A 13,739-nucleotide genomic window follows, 5' to 3' on the forward strand; every position below is an offset into this window, starting at 1 on the left:
GCTCTTCGACCTCCTCACTAGAGGAGCAGATAGATAAATTTAAGTTCGAGGGAGAAGCTTCATGAGGGGTTCAGGTGATACCATCCTTTGAGTCCGAGGAGGATATTGATAGGCAGTCCAATGTCCATCCTCCTATCCTGATAACTGCTCTTCTAGAAGACTCTTCAGAAGAAGATATGTCAGACTTGAAGGCCCTGATGAGAAATAGGGGCAAGAAGGCCGAGCCAAAGGGCACTAAGACTTCCCAACCCGTGGTTAATCTGCCTCCATCTCCACCTCAGGTTCCTGACCTCGGCTTAAAGTCCGTACCAGATTTGAAGAAGAAAAGGCCTCTTGAACCTGAAGAGAGGGAGGTGGTTGTGCCACCAAAGACAACAAAGCAACAGAAGGTGGTGAGGGACCACCGGAGCAAAATGGCCTCATCCACAGAGAGCCAGGAGGAACCCCTTGTTACTGATATGGGCTGAGGGCAACGCACATGGTCTCCCAAGTTAGAGCTGGATGGCGTTCCTATTTCTTGGAAGACCTTCCTCAGAAACTATAATGGGGGAAGAGCAGGGCTGGTAGCTGAAGCCTTGGAGCAACCATTGCTCCTCCCCTAAGACATGGAGTCATACAAGCATTTCAGCCAGTATGAACTCTTCATGTCCCTGAAGAGGGACCTAGCCATGGTAAGTGAGTTTATCCAGCTCTTCGGTTAGCATGTTAATTTTTCGCTTGTTTTATGCTAACACTTTTACTTCACTATGCAGATTACCCAGCAAGTCTTCGTGGCCGAAGAGTGGAACAGAAAGGCCTATGTCGAAGCCCAAGCCGAGGCCTACTCTCGGTCCGAGGCAGAGAAAACTCTGGGCAACTTGAAAGATGAGTTTTCTCAAATCTCTGAGCAGCTCAAAGAGGTAACCCATGAGAGGAACAACCTCAATGCTGGCCTACAAAATACTGAGAGTCAGGCCGCAGCCCAATGCAAGTTGCTGAACGAGGCTCAGACCAATTTGGCAGCTGAGAAAGCACTTGTGAAGGATCTTCGCGCCGACCTCCAAAAGGCTAAAGAGGCTGCCAAGCTAGCTCAGAGGAATGCTCAGCTGGCCAAGGAGGCGACCGAGGCCGAAAAGAAAGCCGCATACTAACTGAGAGTGGAGGTGACCGAAAAAGGTCTTACTGAGCAGTTTGCCTTAGTCAGCTGGGACTACTGTAACATAACATAGGGCAAGGCACTAGATGCTGCTGGGGTGTCTGCTGACTTGGAACTAAGGTTGCCTAGGAGCATTTACTACTACCCAGACATCCAAGAGCTCCCAGAGTCTGATCCCCCTCCTCCAACACAACTTCCAGAGGCTTCGGAGCAATCCTTGGTCAGTTAAGCTCCTCCAACCACCTTTGAGCCTTCCAAGGATTCTAGTTAGCCAGGTGATCATAGCACCCCAGCTGAACCACCCAAGGATAAGGGTGAGAGCTTGGAAAAAGAGAAAACTTCCTCGGAGCCCAAGGACCAGGCCCCAGAAGTTGCTGCTACTCGGACAAGCCAGGTTGCCGACCCTGTGGTCCCTTAAGCAGAAACTTAGATACTTAGATTTTTTTTTTTTACTATTTTCTTCTTGTTTTCTTTCTATGTAAAGGATTGTGAACTATGCTCTTTTGATCAATGAAATAGTTTCCCTTTTACTTTTGGTGTATTTGTTGTATACCATATGACTTACTTTTGCTACAAGTAACTGCACTTTATAATTATGGTAATGTATGTAAACATAATCACCAGATCTTGCTAATAATGCACATAACTAAGATTGGCATTGAAAAGAGCAGTTTGTGTAAGAACTATTACTAAATACTGAATATGACAAGTATTATAAAAGCTTCAAAGGTCTTTTCGAACATGCCCAAAGAAGGCTAACATAAGTTAGAGCTAATTTAAGTATATTCGAGGATGTCAGACAAGACTCATTCCAGAATTAAACCTCACTAATAATAACAACACAATAGTGTTGACTAACTTATACTATCTGATCCAAGGATTGCAAGCATGTGAAGGAGTGTTAGCTATCCCAAATCATCTGGTCCAAGGACTACAGACATGATTGGATTTAAGTTTAAACACTTGGAGAACTAATAAGGAGTGTTAACTAACCCAAATCATCTGGTCCGAGGACTACAGGCATGATTGGATTTAAGTTTAAACACTTAGAGAATAGATAAGGAGTGTTAACTAACCCAAATCATCTGGTCCGAGGACTACAGGCATGATTGGATTTAAGTTTAAACACTTAGAGAACAGATAAAGAGTACAAATTGTCATAGTGATTAAAGAGAAGATTCGATTAATAATAGTACATTTTGAAGTTATTTACATTCCAAGGGTGCGATATTACATGATTATCTAAGTCCTCAAGGAAGTATGCCCTAATGCCAGCCCCTAAAGTGATACGATATGGCCCTTTCCAATTGTAGGGTTAGGATTTGTGGCCCAAGCCCAAAAACAATAAATTTATAGAGCGTGGGTGATAGAGCTAGGTTAACTATAGAGCTAACAATGGTTGATCACAGCATACAAGTACAAACCAGCATAAAAATACACGTAAAAACTAAGTAAGTTCAAGTCCGAAGAGGCATATAATAGATTGAATACAGGTTACAATTATTATTTTTGTTCTCCTCCCTCTTTCATTAGGATCCCTTCTTCTTTATATACCTTCCTCCACTACTATCCCCATCGTCCACTTATTCTTCATCCAGCTCCCTACTTGAGTGCATGTCATGTCATGTATCTCCCTTAACTTTTGTGAATGACGGTAGCTCCAGTTGTACTGTTCAGAAGTCCTCTCCACATAAATGCGGCCAGAAAAGTTGCTGCAGTGCATTTAATACGGTAGTGGCAGCTTTTCCTTTTAGATATTTCTCCATTCCTCTTATCTCCAGGCATGTCTAAAGTTTATCCAAATTGCTGAAGTCACTAGTACATTCATTTAAACCCCCCAGATATTTATATGACCCCAAAATCCTTTCATCCGAGGATGATCGTCTCTTTGGAACACTGATGCTCTCTTCGAACAGAGTTTCATCGCCCCTATGTATCCTTCTTTCACGCGAAATACCCCTTGACAATTTTATCCTCCTCGGACATACACTAATCTTCATCTTGGGCTTTAGGCCCACTAGGTATGGCTGGGCTTTACCCTCCCACATTTATGATCTATTAATTTCATGAATAGTATTATTGTTTGTCATAATTATTCTATGAAGTTTTCTAGTAAAACAAAATTCAAACTAAATAAATTGGGAAAAAATTCCTCTAATTCATGCAACCAACAAATGTCACCATATTACATTCACATTGTCACCTACAAACTTGGTGGTTCTTACTTAGATGTCTTTATTGTATGATTTATGCTTTATATATAGATTTTATAGTGTTAATTTCTACATTTCTTATGCCACTAAAGCCTCTATCTACATTATATCAACACTTATAATTTTTATGTCAATGAAAGTAGTTTTTCTTTAGTTTCAAAATTGAAATGAGATAAAATTAAGGCCCATTAATATTTTAATTGAAGAAAAGTTTGATTTTCTAAGACCTTAATTATAATAGGGTGAAAATTGAAAGAGTAATATCTTCATCAATTAGCTATAAAAATTGCTAGAATTTCATGATACAACAATAGAAACAATAACGCCATAATGACGCAATAATATCATGATTTAACCTCCAAATTTTAATTAAGCTAAAAGCATCCAAAACACCAAATATACTACAAATCCTTACCAAGTATATGCATCATACGGAAAACCCAAAATCTAAATTAGCACATAATATGAAAAAACCATCCTAACCACATTACAATGCTACATCAATAAAAATGAATGCATAAAATCTAAACAAAAAATTAAAGATGAACATAATATTTTGGAAGTTAACATACCTCTCAAAAATGGAACTAAAGATATCGTGAGAGAAATTATGGAAATTTGAATTTTAAGTCCAAAGGAAAAGAGGATTTATATTAGACAAATATGGAGACAAATAATTATATTACTCAATATTCATTGAATCTAACTCTTGCAATTCTACATTGAAGTTAGTCTTATGCATAAAATTGAAAAGTTTTCTTAACTGCTTATATATATATATATATATATATATATATTGATTATTGCATATGAGGTTGTTTATTTATGGTCATGCATGATTGGATTTAAGTTTAAACACTTAAAGAACTGATAAGGAGTGTTAACTAACCCAAATCATCTGGTCCGAGGACTACAGGCATGATTGGATTTAAATTTAAGCACTTAGAGAACCGATAAGGAGTACAAATCGTCATAGTGATTAAAGAGAAGATTCGATTAATAATAGTACCTTTTAAGATTATTTACATTCCAAGGGCGCGGTATTACATGACTATCTAAGTCCTCTAGGAAATATGCCCTAATGCTAGCCCCTGAAGTAATACGATATGGCCCTTTCCAATTGGGTCCTAGCTTCCTCCAGGCTGGGTTTTTCACAGTGCGCACAACTTTCCTGAGTACCAAATCACCAGGTTCTAGAGGCCTTAGCTTTACATTGGCATCATAGTCTTGCCGAAGCTTTTGTTGGTAATGTGCCAATCGAACCATTGCATTTTCTCTCCTTTCCTCAATCAAATCCAAACTCCTTTCTAGAAGTTCATCATTACTGGTCGGACTGAACGAACTGGTTTTCAGAGTTGGGAACCCAGTTTTCAGAGGGATGACAGCTTCAGCCCCATAAGTCATCGAGAAAGGGGTTTCTCCAGTAGATCTGCAAGGTCTAGTTCTGTAAGCCCAAAGTACGTGTGGCAACTCTTCCACCTACTTGCCCTTCGCATCGTCTAATCTCTTCTTTAATCCGTTGACTATGACTTTGTTAATTGCTTCTGCTTATCCGTTTCCCTAGGGATAGGCAAGGGTAGAGTATTTGTTCGTGATTCCCAATTCACTACAATAATTTCGAAATGCTTTATTGTCGAATTGTAGGCCGTTGTTCGAGATGAGAATATGAGGAACTTTGAAACGAGTAACAATATTCTTCCATACAAATCTCTGCACATCTACATCTCGGATGTTGGCCAGAGGTTCAACCTCAACCCATTTGGTGAAATAGTCTGTGCCGACCAGAAGGTACTTTCTATTCCCTGCAGCCTTTAGGAATGGACCCACTATATCTAAGCCCCATTGAGCAAACGGCCATGGACTAGATAGTGGGTTGAGGACTCCACTTGGTTGGTGTATGTTCGGCGTAAATCGTTGACACTGATCGCACTTCTTAACATACTCATGGGCCTCTTTTTGCATATTCGGCCACCAATAACCCTGAGTAATGGCTCGATGAGCTAAAGATCTACCTCCGGTGCGACTCTCGCAAATTCCTTCATGCAACTCCTCTAATAGCAACTCAGCCGCTTCAGGATGAATACATAACAGGTACGGTCTTGAATAGGATAGTTTGTATAATTTCTGGTCTTCGGACAGCCAGAATCTAGTCGCCTTGCTCCGAATTTTATCGGCTTCCCCCTTTTCTTCAGGCAGAGTGTCTTCTTTCAAGAACTTGATTATAGGGTCCATCCAGCAAAGCCCAGTTCTGATTTGATGAACTTGGACTGCATCTCTTCCTGCCTCGGTAGGCCCATGCAAATCCTCGACGAGGATAACTCTCGGCAAATTTTGCACCGAAGAGGTAGCGAGAGTGGCCAAAGAATCAGCATGTGCGTTCCCACTTCTGGGAATATGTAGCAAGCTGAAAAATTTGAATTCTGACTGTAGACGTTTAACTAGGCTCAAGTATCTCTGCATCCTTTCATCCTTCGCTTCAAATTCCCCCTGTACTTGACCTACAACTAACCTTGAGTTCGAGAACAACTCCACTATCTTTCCTCCCATTCTTTGCACCATAGACATTCCCATCAATAGGGCTTCGTACTCCGCCTCATTATTTGTTACCAAGAAATCCAGCCTTAATGATTTTTCAATGATGATTCTCTCTGGAGATATCAACACTAGCCCTACTCCAGAACCTTTTTGGTTCGCTGCGCTGTCCACATACACTTCTCAGTGGGCAAGACCTTGTTGAGAAATCATGCCAACCGATTTTTCATCCATGTCCTTCTCTACTGTTATTTCTTCTAAACTAGGTTCCGTGAACTCGGCCACCAAATCCGCAAGGATCTGCCCCTTGATTAAAGTGCGAGGCATGTACTTGATATCGAAAACCCCCAAGATAGTGCCCCACTTGGCTATTCTCCCTGTATAGTCGGCACTTCGAAGTACGGATTTAAGCGGGAGTTGTGTGAGCACGACGACCGTATGTGCTTGGAAGTAATGAGGCAATTTTCGTGTTCCGAGTACTATTGCCAAAATAGCTTTCTCCAGTGGCAAGTACTTGATCTCGGCCTCATGTAGAGATTTACTCACATAGTAAACTGGTCTTTGTATACCTTGATCCACTCGTATCAGTACTAGACTTACAGCATAGGGAACCACCGCAATATAAGCAAACAAGACCTCATCTGGTTCAGGGCTAGACATAATCAGTGGCCGAGCCAAGTAGTCTTTAAGTTGTTGAAAAGCTGAGGCACATTCTTCAGTCCATTCAAATCCTTTCCACTTGTTGATCAGTGAGAAGAAAGGTTTACACCTATCTGCGGACCTAGAGATGAATCGGTTCAGGGCAGCTATCATCCCTGTTAACTTCTGAACCTCTTTCGGATTCCGAGGAGGTTGTAGATTTTGAATAGCCTTTATCTAATCGGGGTTAACCTCAATTCCCCTGTGTGTCACCATGTAACCCAAAAATTTGCCTGACCCTACACCAAATGAGCATGTGGAAGCGTTCATGCTTTTGAAATCTTCTTAGGATTTCAAAAGTGTTGTCAAGGTCCTTGACATGCTTAGAAATGACTTTACTTTTTACCACCATGTCATCTATATAGACCTCAATGCTTTTGCCTAACTGTGATTCAAACATCCTTGTCATCATTCGCTGATAAGTAGAACTTGCATTTTTCAAACCGAATGGCATCACTTTATAGTGGTAATTACCAGTAGGGGTAACAAAAGCGGTCTTCTCCTGGTCATCTGGGGCTAACGGTATTTGATGGTAACTTTGGAAAATATCCAAGAAACTCATCCGAGGATGGCCGACAGTAGCATCTACTAGCTGATCAATTTTCTGCATGGAAAAGGGATCCTTAGGACAAGCCTTATTTAAGTCTGTGAAGTCTACACAAACTCGCCATTTTCCGCTCTTCTTCTTCACCATCACAGTATTTGCCAACCACTCTGGATAAAAAACTTCTTTAATAGCTCCAGCCTGTTTGAGTTTCGTTACTTCTTCTTTGACTACATCTGCATGTTCTTTAGATGGCCGCCGAGGAGGCTGCTTCTTGGGGACAATCAGTGGGTTAACCCTCAAATGGTGGCAAATGAACTCTAAATCTACTCCTAGGGCTTCATAAGCACTCCAAGCGAATACGTCAATATTTCTTTTAAGGAAATCAATTAGCTCTTCCTTTTCTGATTGAGGCATCTGCGATCCGACTTGAAAGTACCTTTCAGGATTGTCCCCAATTAAAACTTTTACTAAATCCTTGCATCTAACGCCTTCATCAAGATCTTCGACGGGTGACACCCAACTTTTTAACTGCTATAAGTCTCCCTCAGCCCTGACCGAGGACTCAGTTTTAGGCTTGTGTGGGATGGCAGCCACCAAGCATTGTCTGGCCGAGGATTGATCTCCACGGATTTTACAAACCTGCCATTCAGATGGATATTTAATTTTTTGATGTAGAGTAGAGGAAACAGCCCCTAGCGTATGTAGCCAAGATCTGGCTATAATTGCCGTATAGGGGGAATAAACATCTACGACAATGAAATCTACTTCCACTACTTCTAAGCCAGTTTGTACAGGCAGCCGCATCTGGCCTTTCGAGGTGACAATTATTCCCTCGAAGCAAACCAAGGGAGAACAGTATGGTGTTAAGTCATCAAGTTTGAGGTTCAGCCCCTTATAGAGGTCAGGGTACATTATCTCCACCGCGCTACCCTGGTCCACCATTACCCTCTTCACATCATATCCTCCGATTCTGAGGGTGACTACCAAAGCGTCGTCATGAGGTTGAATGGTTCCAACTTTATCTTCGTCCGAAAAGCCTAAAACTGGCTGGACAACCGGTCTAGCACTCCTCGGATCTCAACCAATGTCCCCTGCCGGTAACCGAGCTATTGACATAACCTTGGACGACCAGGACCCTGTTCTTCCTAGTGCTGCGAAAATGACGTTAATAGTTCCTAATGGAGGTTTCGCAGAATCACTCATCCCGGACTCAGAATTCATTTAACCTCCTCAGCCACTAGAGTGATGCAAAGGATGTCTCAACCTGCCTTCATGGACCAGTTGGTCCAAATGGTCCCACAAACTTCTGCAGTCTTCAGTGGTATGCCCATGGTCTTGGTGGTATTGACAATAGAGATTGTAATTGCGCCTCTCAGGATTCCCTACCATCTTACTCGGCCACCTAAAGAATGGTTCATTCTTGATTTTTTTCCAAAACCTAGTGGACTGGCTCCTTGAACACTATATTGATTGCTTGAGCATTTGTTGATCCTGACTGCCCTGCGAAATCTCTCCGTGGCTTGTTGTTGTTATAACGGTCCGACTTGAAATCCTTCCTCTCCTGGGGGATAACCTTGTCCTTACCTTTCCCTTGTTGCTGATCTTCTTCAACCCTTTTATATTTTTCAATACGGTCCATGAGCTGACGCATGTTAGTAACGGGTTTACCAGACAAGGACGTCCTTAAACCGTGGTCAGTAGGGAGGCTAAGCTTTAACGTATCTAGGGCCATTGCATCAAAGTTGCCCTCCATATCATTAAACATCTCCCAATACCTATCTGAGTACGCTTTCAGGGTCTCACCCTCACGCATGCTCAAGGATAGCAGAGAAGACAAGGGTCTGGCCACTCTTCGGCATGTGATAAAACATGAACCAAATGCTTGAGTGAGCTCTTGGTAGAAATTGATGGAATCTACTTTCAGGCTGTCAAACCACCTCATTGTAACCAGTCCAAGACTAGAGGGGAAGACCTTACACATCAAAGTTTCATCTCTGGAATAGATAGTCATCCTTTGATTAAAGTGGCTCACATGCTCCACAGGGTCCATTTTACCATTATAAATGGTAAAGGTTGGCTGGTTAAAACGCCGAGGAAGTCTTACTCTTTCGATCCTGTGCGTGAAGGGTGACCTAGAGATTTGATTCAAAGCCTTACTTATAACATCATTTCCTACCCCTCCACGTGATGGGCTCTGAAGTTGCTTTTTGCGACGGTGCTCCTCTTTGTATGAAAAGAATTCACTAATTGGTGTTCGAGACCTCTGCTTGTAAGTGACATCTTGCTCGTCGTCCCAATCCTCATCAGAATGCGAAGAAATACGTTTTCTTTTTGCATGGCGCAACTCCCTCCTTAACCTCTCAATTTCTATTTGCATGCTATTCTTCTCTGCATAAGACACGTGACTTCCTCCATGAGGTTGACTTCGCTCAGGGTGCGTAGTATGCACACTGTCTTCACGATCTTGTCTGTGCTCCAAATTGAGAAAAGGGTCTATGAGCTGGGACGCCCAGATTCTGTTGGTTGTTGCCGTGGTTCCGCCATTACTGACTACTGTTGCTTCCACTTATACTCAAGCTTTTCCCACAGACGGCGCCAATTGTAGGGTTAGGATTTGTGGCCCAAGTCCAAAAACAATGAATTTGTAGAGCGTGGGTGATAGAGCTAGGTTAACTATAGAGTTAACAACGATTGATCATAGCATGCAAGTATAAACTAGCATAAAAGTACACGTAAAGACCAAGTAAGATTAAATCCGAAGAAACTTATAATAGATTGGATATCGGTTACACTTCTCCTTTTTTCTTTTTCCTTTTTTTTCCCTCTTTTTCATTAGGAACCCTTCTTTATATATCCTTCTCCACTACCATCCCTATCGTCCACTTGTTCTCCATCTAGCTTCCTACTTGAGTCCCTGTCATGTCATGTATTTCTCTTAGCTTTTGTGAATGACGGTAACTGAAGTTGTACTGTTCAGAGGTCTTCTCCACATAAATGCGGCTAGGAAAGTTACTGCAGTGCATTTAATACGATGGTGGCAGCTTTTCCTTCTAGATATTTCTCCGTTCCTCTTATCTCTAGGCGTGTCTAAAACTTATCCAAATTGCTGAAGTCACTAGTAAATTCATTTGAACCCCCCAGATATTTACATGACCCCAAAACCTCTTCATCCGAGGATGATTGTCTCTTCGGAACAATGATGCTCTCTTTAGACATAGTTTCTTCATCCCCATGTATCCTTCTTTCACGCGAAATACCCCTCGACAATTTTAGCCTCCTTGGACATAGACTAGTCCTCAGCTTGGGCTTTAGGCCCACTACGTATGGCTGGGCTTTACCCACCCACAATTCTCATTTGAATTCATGATTAAAATAACTTTATCATCTATCGTTATCAATTTGTGTCCTTAGGAGTTTTGAAATACTTTATGAATTAAGGTGGTTCTAGACTTATTGAATATGTGTGTGTGTGTTAGAAAAAACTTAGCCGTACTAGATTAAAAATATATGAAATATAATTTTAAATGAAGAATTATATATTAAAAAATGAAATTCTATTTTAAATAGATTTTTAAAGTGAATTTTGCTTCCAATAATTAAATTTTATTAAAGTTTCTTAATAAAATTAGAAGTTCTTTATTAAAAAAAAAATCACATGAAATTCATGTATGACATTTTTTTATTCAAGGAGAGGGAAATAAAAAATAAAATAAAAAATCCATGAGCCATGCCTCCTTTACATATATATAGTTTTACCCTTTTTAGGGTCATATGTATATATATATAGAGAGAGAGAGAGAGAGAGAGAGAGAGAGAGAGAATTGTTGATATATACTTTATAGCATGGCTTTATGATTTATATTTTGATGGCAAATATTAGTTTTTATTTTTTATTGGTAAATAATGGAGGGGTTTAATGATCCCAAAATCATATCATTCTTTAACAAGTTATACATTTGTTTTTAGATGTTTCTTTATATTTTAGATTTTTTATAAAAGATTTACATGTTACACATAGTTGAATGATTTTGATAGGTAGATAAGAGGGAAATTGAGGTCAAAACATAGAGATAGGATACCACAAACAATCTTATTATCACATGGCTACTACTTGAAAACCCTTAGACAAATTAGGTTAACATAGCTTTTTTATGGGTAGATAATAGGAGAGTGGGGGAGGTGGGCTTGAATCATAGACATAAGACATCATAAAAGATATGATTATTGATGGACTATCACTTAAAATTAACCTGATTATAGCTAATTGTTAGAAAACTTCCCCAATTTTTTCTTTCTTTCAAGTAAGATTATATTTTTCTAAGAAAATGATTTTTTTCAAAGTATCGAATCAATCCTTTGTTTATTTCATTTTTTTTATTTATTTTAAACACATTTTGTGCAGGTCTTGATACTTGCAGGAACTGACACATCAGCAGTTATATTAGAATGGGTAATGTCCAATTTGATTAATCATCCTAATGTGTTGAAAAAGGCTAGGGTAGACTTGGACAATCAAATTGGACAAGAGAAATTAATAGGCAAACCAGATGTTTCTAAATTACACTATCTTCAATGTATCATCTCAGAGACCATTCGATTGTACCCTACTACCCCCTTGTCAGTACCTCATTTCTCTTCTAATGATTGTACCATCGGAGGATATGATATACCACGTGACACAATTTTATTGCTCAATGCATAGGCCATGCATAGAGATCCTGAATTGTAGGAAGATACTACTAGTTTTAAACTTGAAAGGTTTGAAATTGGTGAATGCGACCCATATAATTAAGTTAATGCCTTTTGGATTGGGGAGGATGGGCCTGTCCTAGGGCAGGCCTTGCCCAACGTACAGTAAGCTTGACATTGGGATCGCTGATTCAGTGCTTTGAGTGGGAAAGAGTTACTAATGAAAAATTTGACATGACCGAAGGAAATGGAATATGCCAAAAGTCGTACCATTGGAAGCCATGTGTAAAGCACGCCCTATCATGCATAAGATTCTTTCCACGTCTATGCACGATGTTTGAACTGTATCCTTGGGTTTTTAGAGAGTAGCTTAGCTATATTTGCAAAGTAAACTTTAGAGTTGTGGTACAAATTGTTTAGTAAACACTTTCATAATAACTAAATTTTATCTTCTTCCTTTTATTTTCTTTTTTGCTTGTACCATATATTTAAATTTTATCATGTTAGAAGTTTTCTTTAACTAATAAGAAAGAATATCAATAATAGAAATATTTCCTTTCCTACGTTTTGGATGTTCAATATAGGTTTAGGTATAGTATATGATACAAGCAAAACAAACTATTTAGCATTTTTGAATTCAACTTAGAAGAAATTTTTTGTATTTATTTATGAAAAAAATAGAAGTGTAGAGATTTGAAAAATCATACACAAAATATCTCATTTAATTAATTGTTTTTGGACAATAATTTTTTCTCCTGGCCGTTTTGTTTGTGAAATGTGTCCAGAGTTGACTAAGATCATGTAGCAAATTCATTGCTATATGTTCCAAATCCCCATTTCACCAATGGGCTTGTAACTGGATAAAATTTGGATAAAAACTTGATTATAACGAATGTCTACAACTTTATTCAATATCTTTTTATTAAATGAAAATTTTGACAAATTCACTATTAGATTACATTTTCTTCTTATATTTTTCATGCTTGCAAAATTTCCATAAGATCAAAGATCAATAGTTATATCAGCAATCAAATATTTAAATTTCAAGTTTTTGTAGTAAAAAATTATGCAATCCAACAGCTAGATTTTCAAAAAATATATAGTCATGTTAATGTTTTAGTGGGAGTTGTAACTATTAACTACAACCTAGTTTGTTAGCCATACTTTGTCCCCTTGTAGCCTAAGTAGCACCCTCCTAGGGGCGAAGCCACTTGGCTCGCCAAAATTTTTCAAATTTCCACTAGAATATGTAAAAAAAATTACATGGGGCCCCCCAAAAGTTAAGATCTACCCCTCGCCCCCCATATTCTCAACAATTTTTCTAGGGCTCTAGTCCAATACAACTTCAAATTAAGCAAAAAACTTAGCCCACATCCAGCCCCACCAGCCAGCCCCAATTTCCTAATCAAACAAAAGTATTCTTTTCTAAACCATAGACACTTCTAGCCCAGCCCAAATCCAAAATCTAAAATACCTAATTAAACACAAACAAAAGGCATCTTCGGACTTCAATCCTCACCGTCTGAAAAAAAAAAAAAAAAAAAGAGAGAACAATCTAATATACTTTCACGCCTCTGCCTTAGTTTTTTACCTTCTCAGTTCACGCCTCCAATAGTGTCACGCTCACGCCTCTGCCTCAGAAACAATCTCCCCGTCGGCTCACCGTGATGCCACTACCTCCACCAGACTGCTAAACTAGCTTTCATTGCCTCAACCTCAACTTAAGCCCTCACCTCAATTCCTCAAGGTATCTCATTCATTCATTCTCATCTCAGTTCTTTACTTGACTTCTCTCTCTTTTTCTTTACAACTGAACTAAATACTAATAGTAGAATAGAAATATCAAATATGTGTATGTGATTTCCCTTTGCCAGCAAAGCAATTTATACTTATTTGACTTTGTCTTTTGTCTTTTTGTGTTTAT

The 13,739-nt window shown here is 39.4% G+C and overlaps 1 protein-coding gene and 1 pseudogene across 1 annotated transcript; one reads left to right on the forward strand and one right to left on the reverse strand.

Annotated features, from left to right (window-relative positions):
* Positions 1-8,564: 8,564 nt before the first annotated feature.
* On the reverse strand, positions 8,565-9,503 carry LOC136069537 (uncharacterized). The gene has a single exon (XM_065778208.1). The coding sequence runs from the start codon at positions 9,501-9,503 to the stop codon at positions 8,565-8,567; it is 939 nt and encodes a 312-aa protein (XP_065634280.1).
* A 66-nt stretch (positions 9,504-9,569) lies between these two features.
* On the forward strand, positions 9,570-12,156 carry LOC136069538 (cytochrome P450 81D1-like; annotated as a pseudogene).
* Positions 12,157-13,739: the final 1,583 nt, after the last annotated feature.

Source organism: Quercus suber, unplaced genomic scaffold (assembly GCF_002906115.3).
Source record: "Quercus suber isolate HL8 unplaced genomic scaffold, Cork oak 2.0 scaffold_175, whole genome shotgun sequence".
Taxonomy (NCBI): Eukaryota; Viridiplantae; Streptophyta; class Magnoliopsida; order Fagales; family Fagaceae; genus Quercus; species Quercus suber.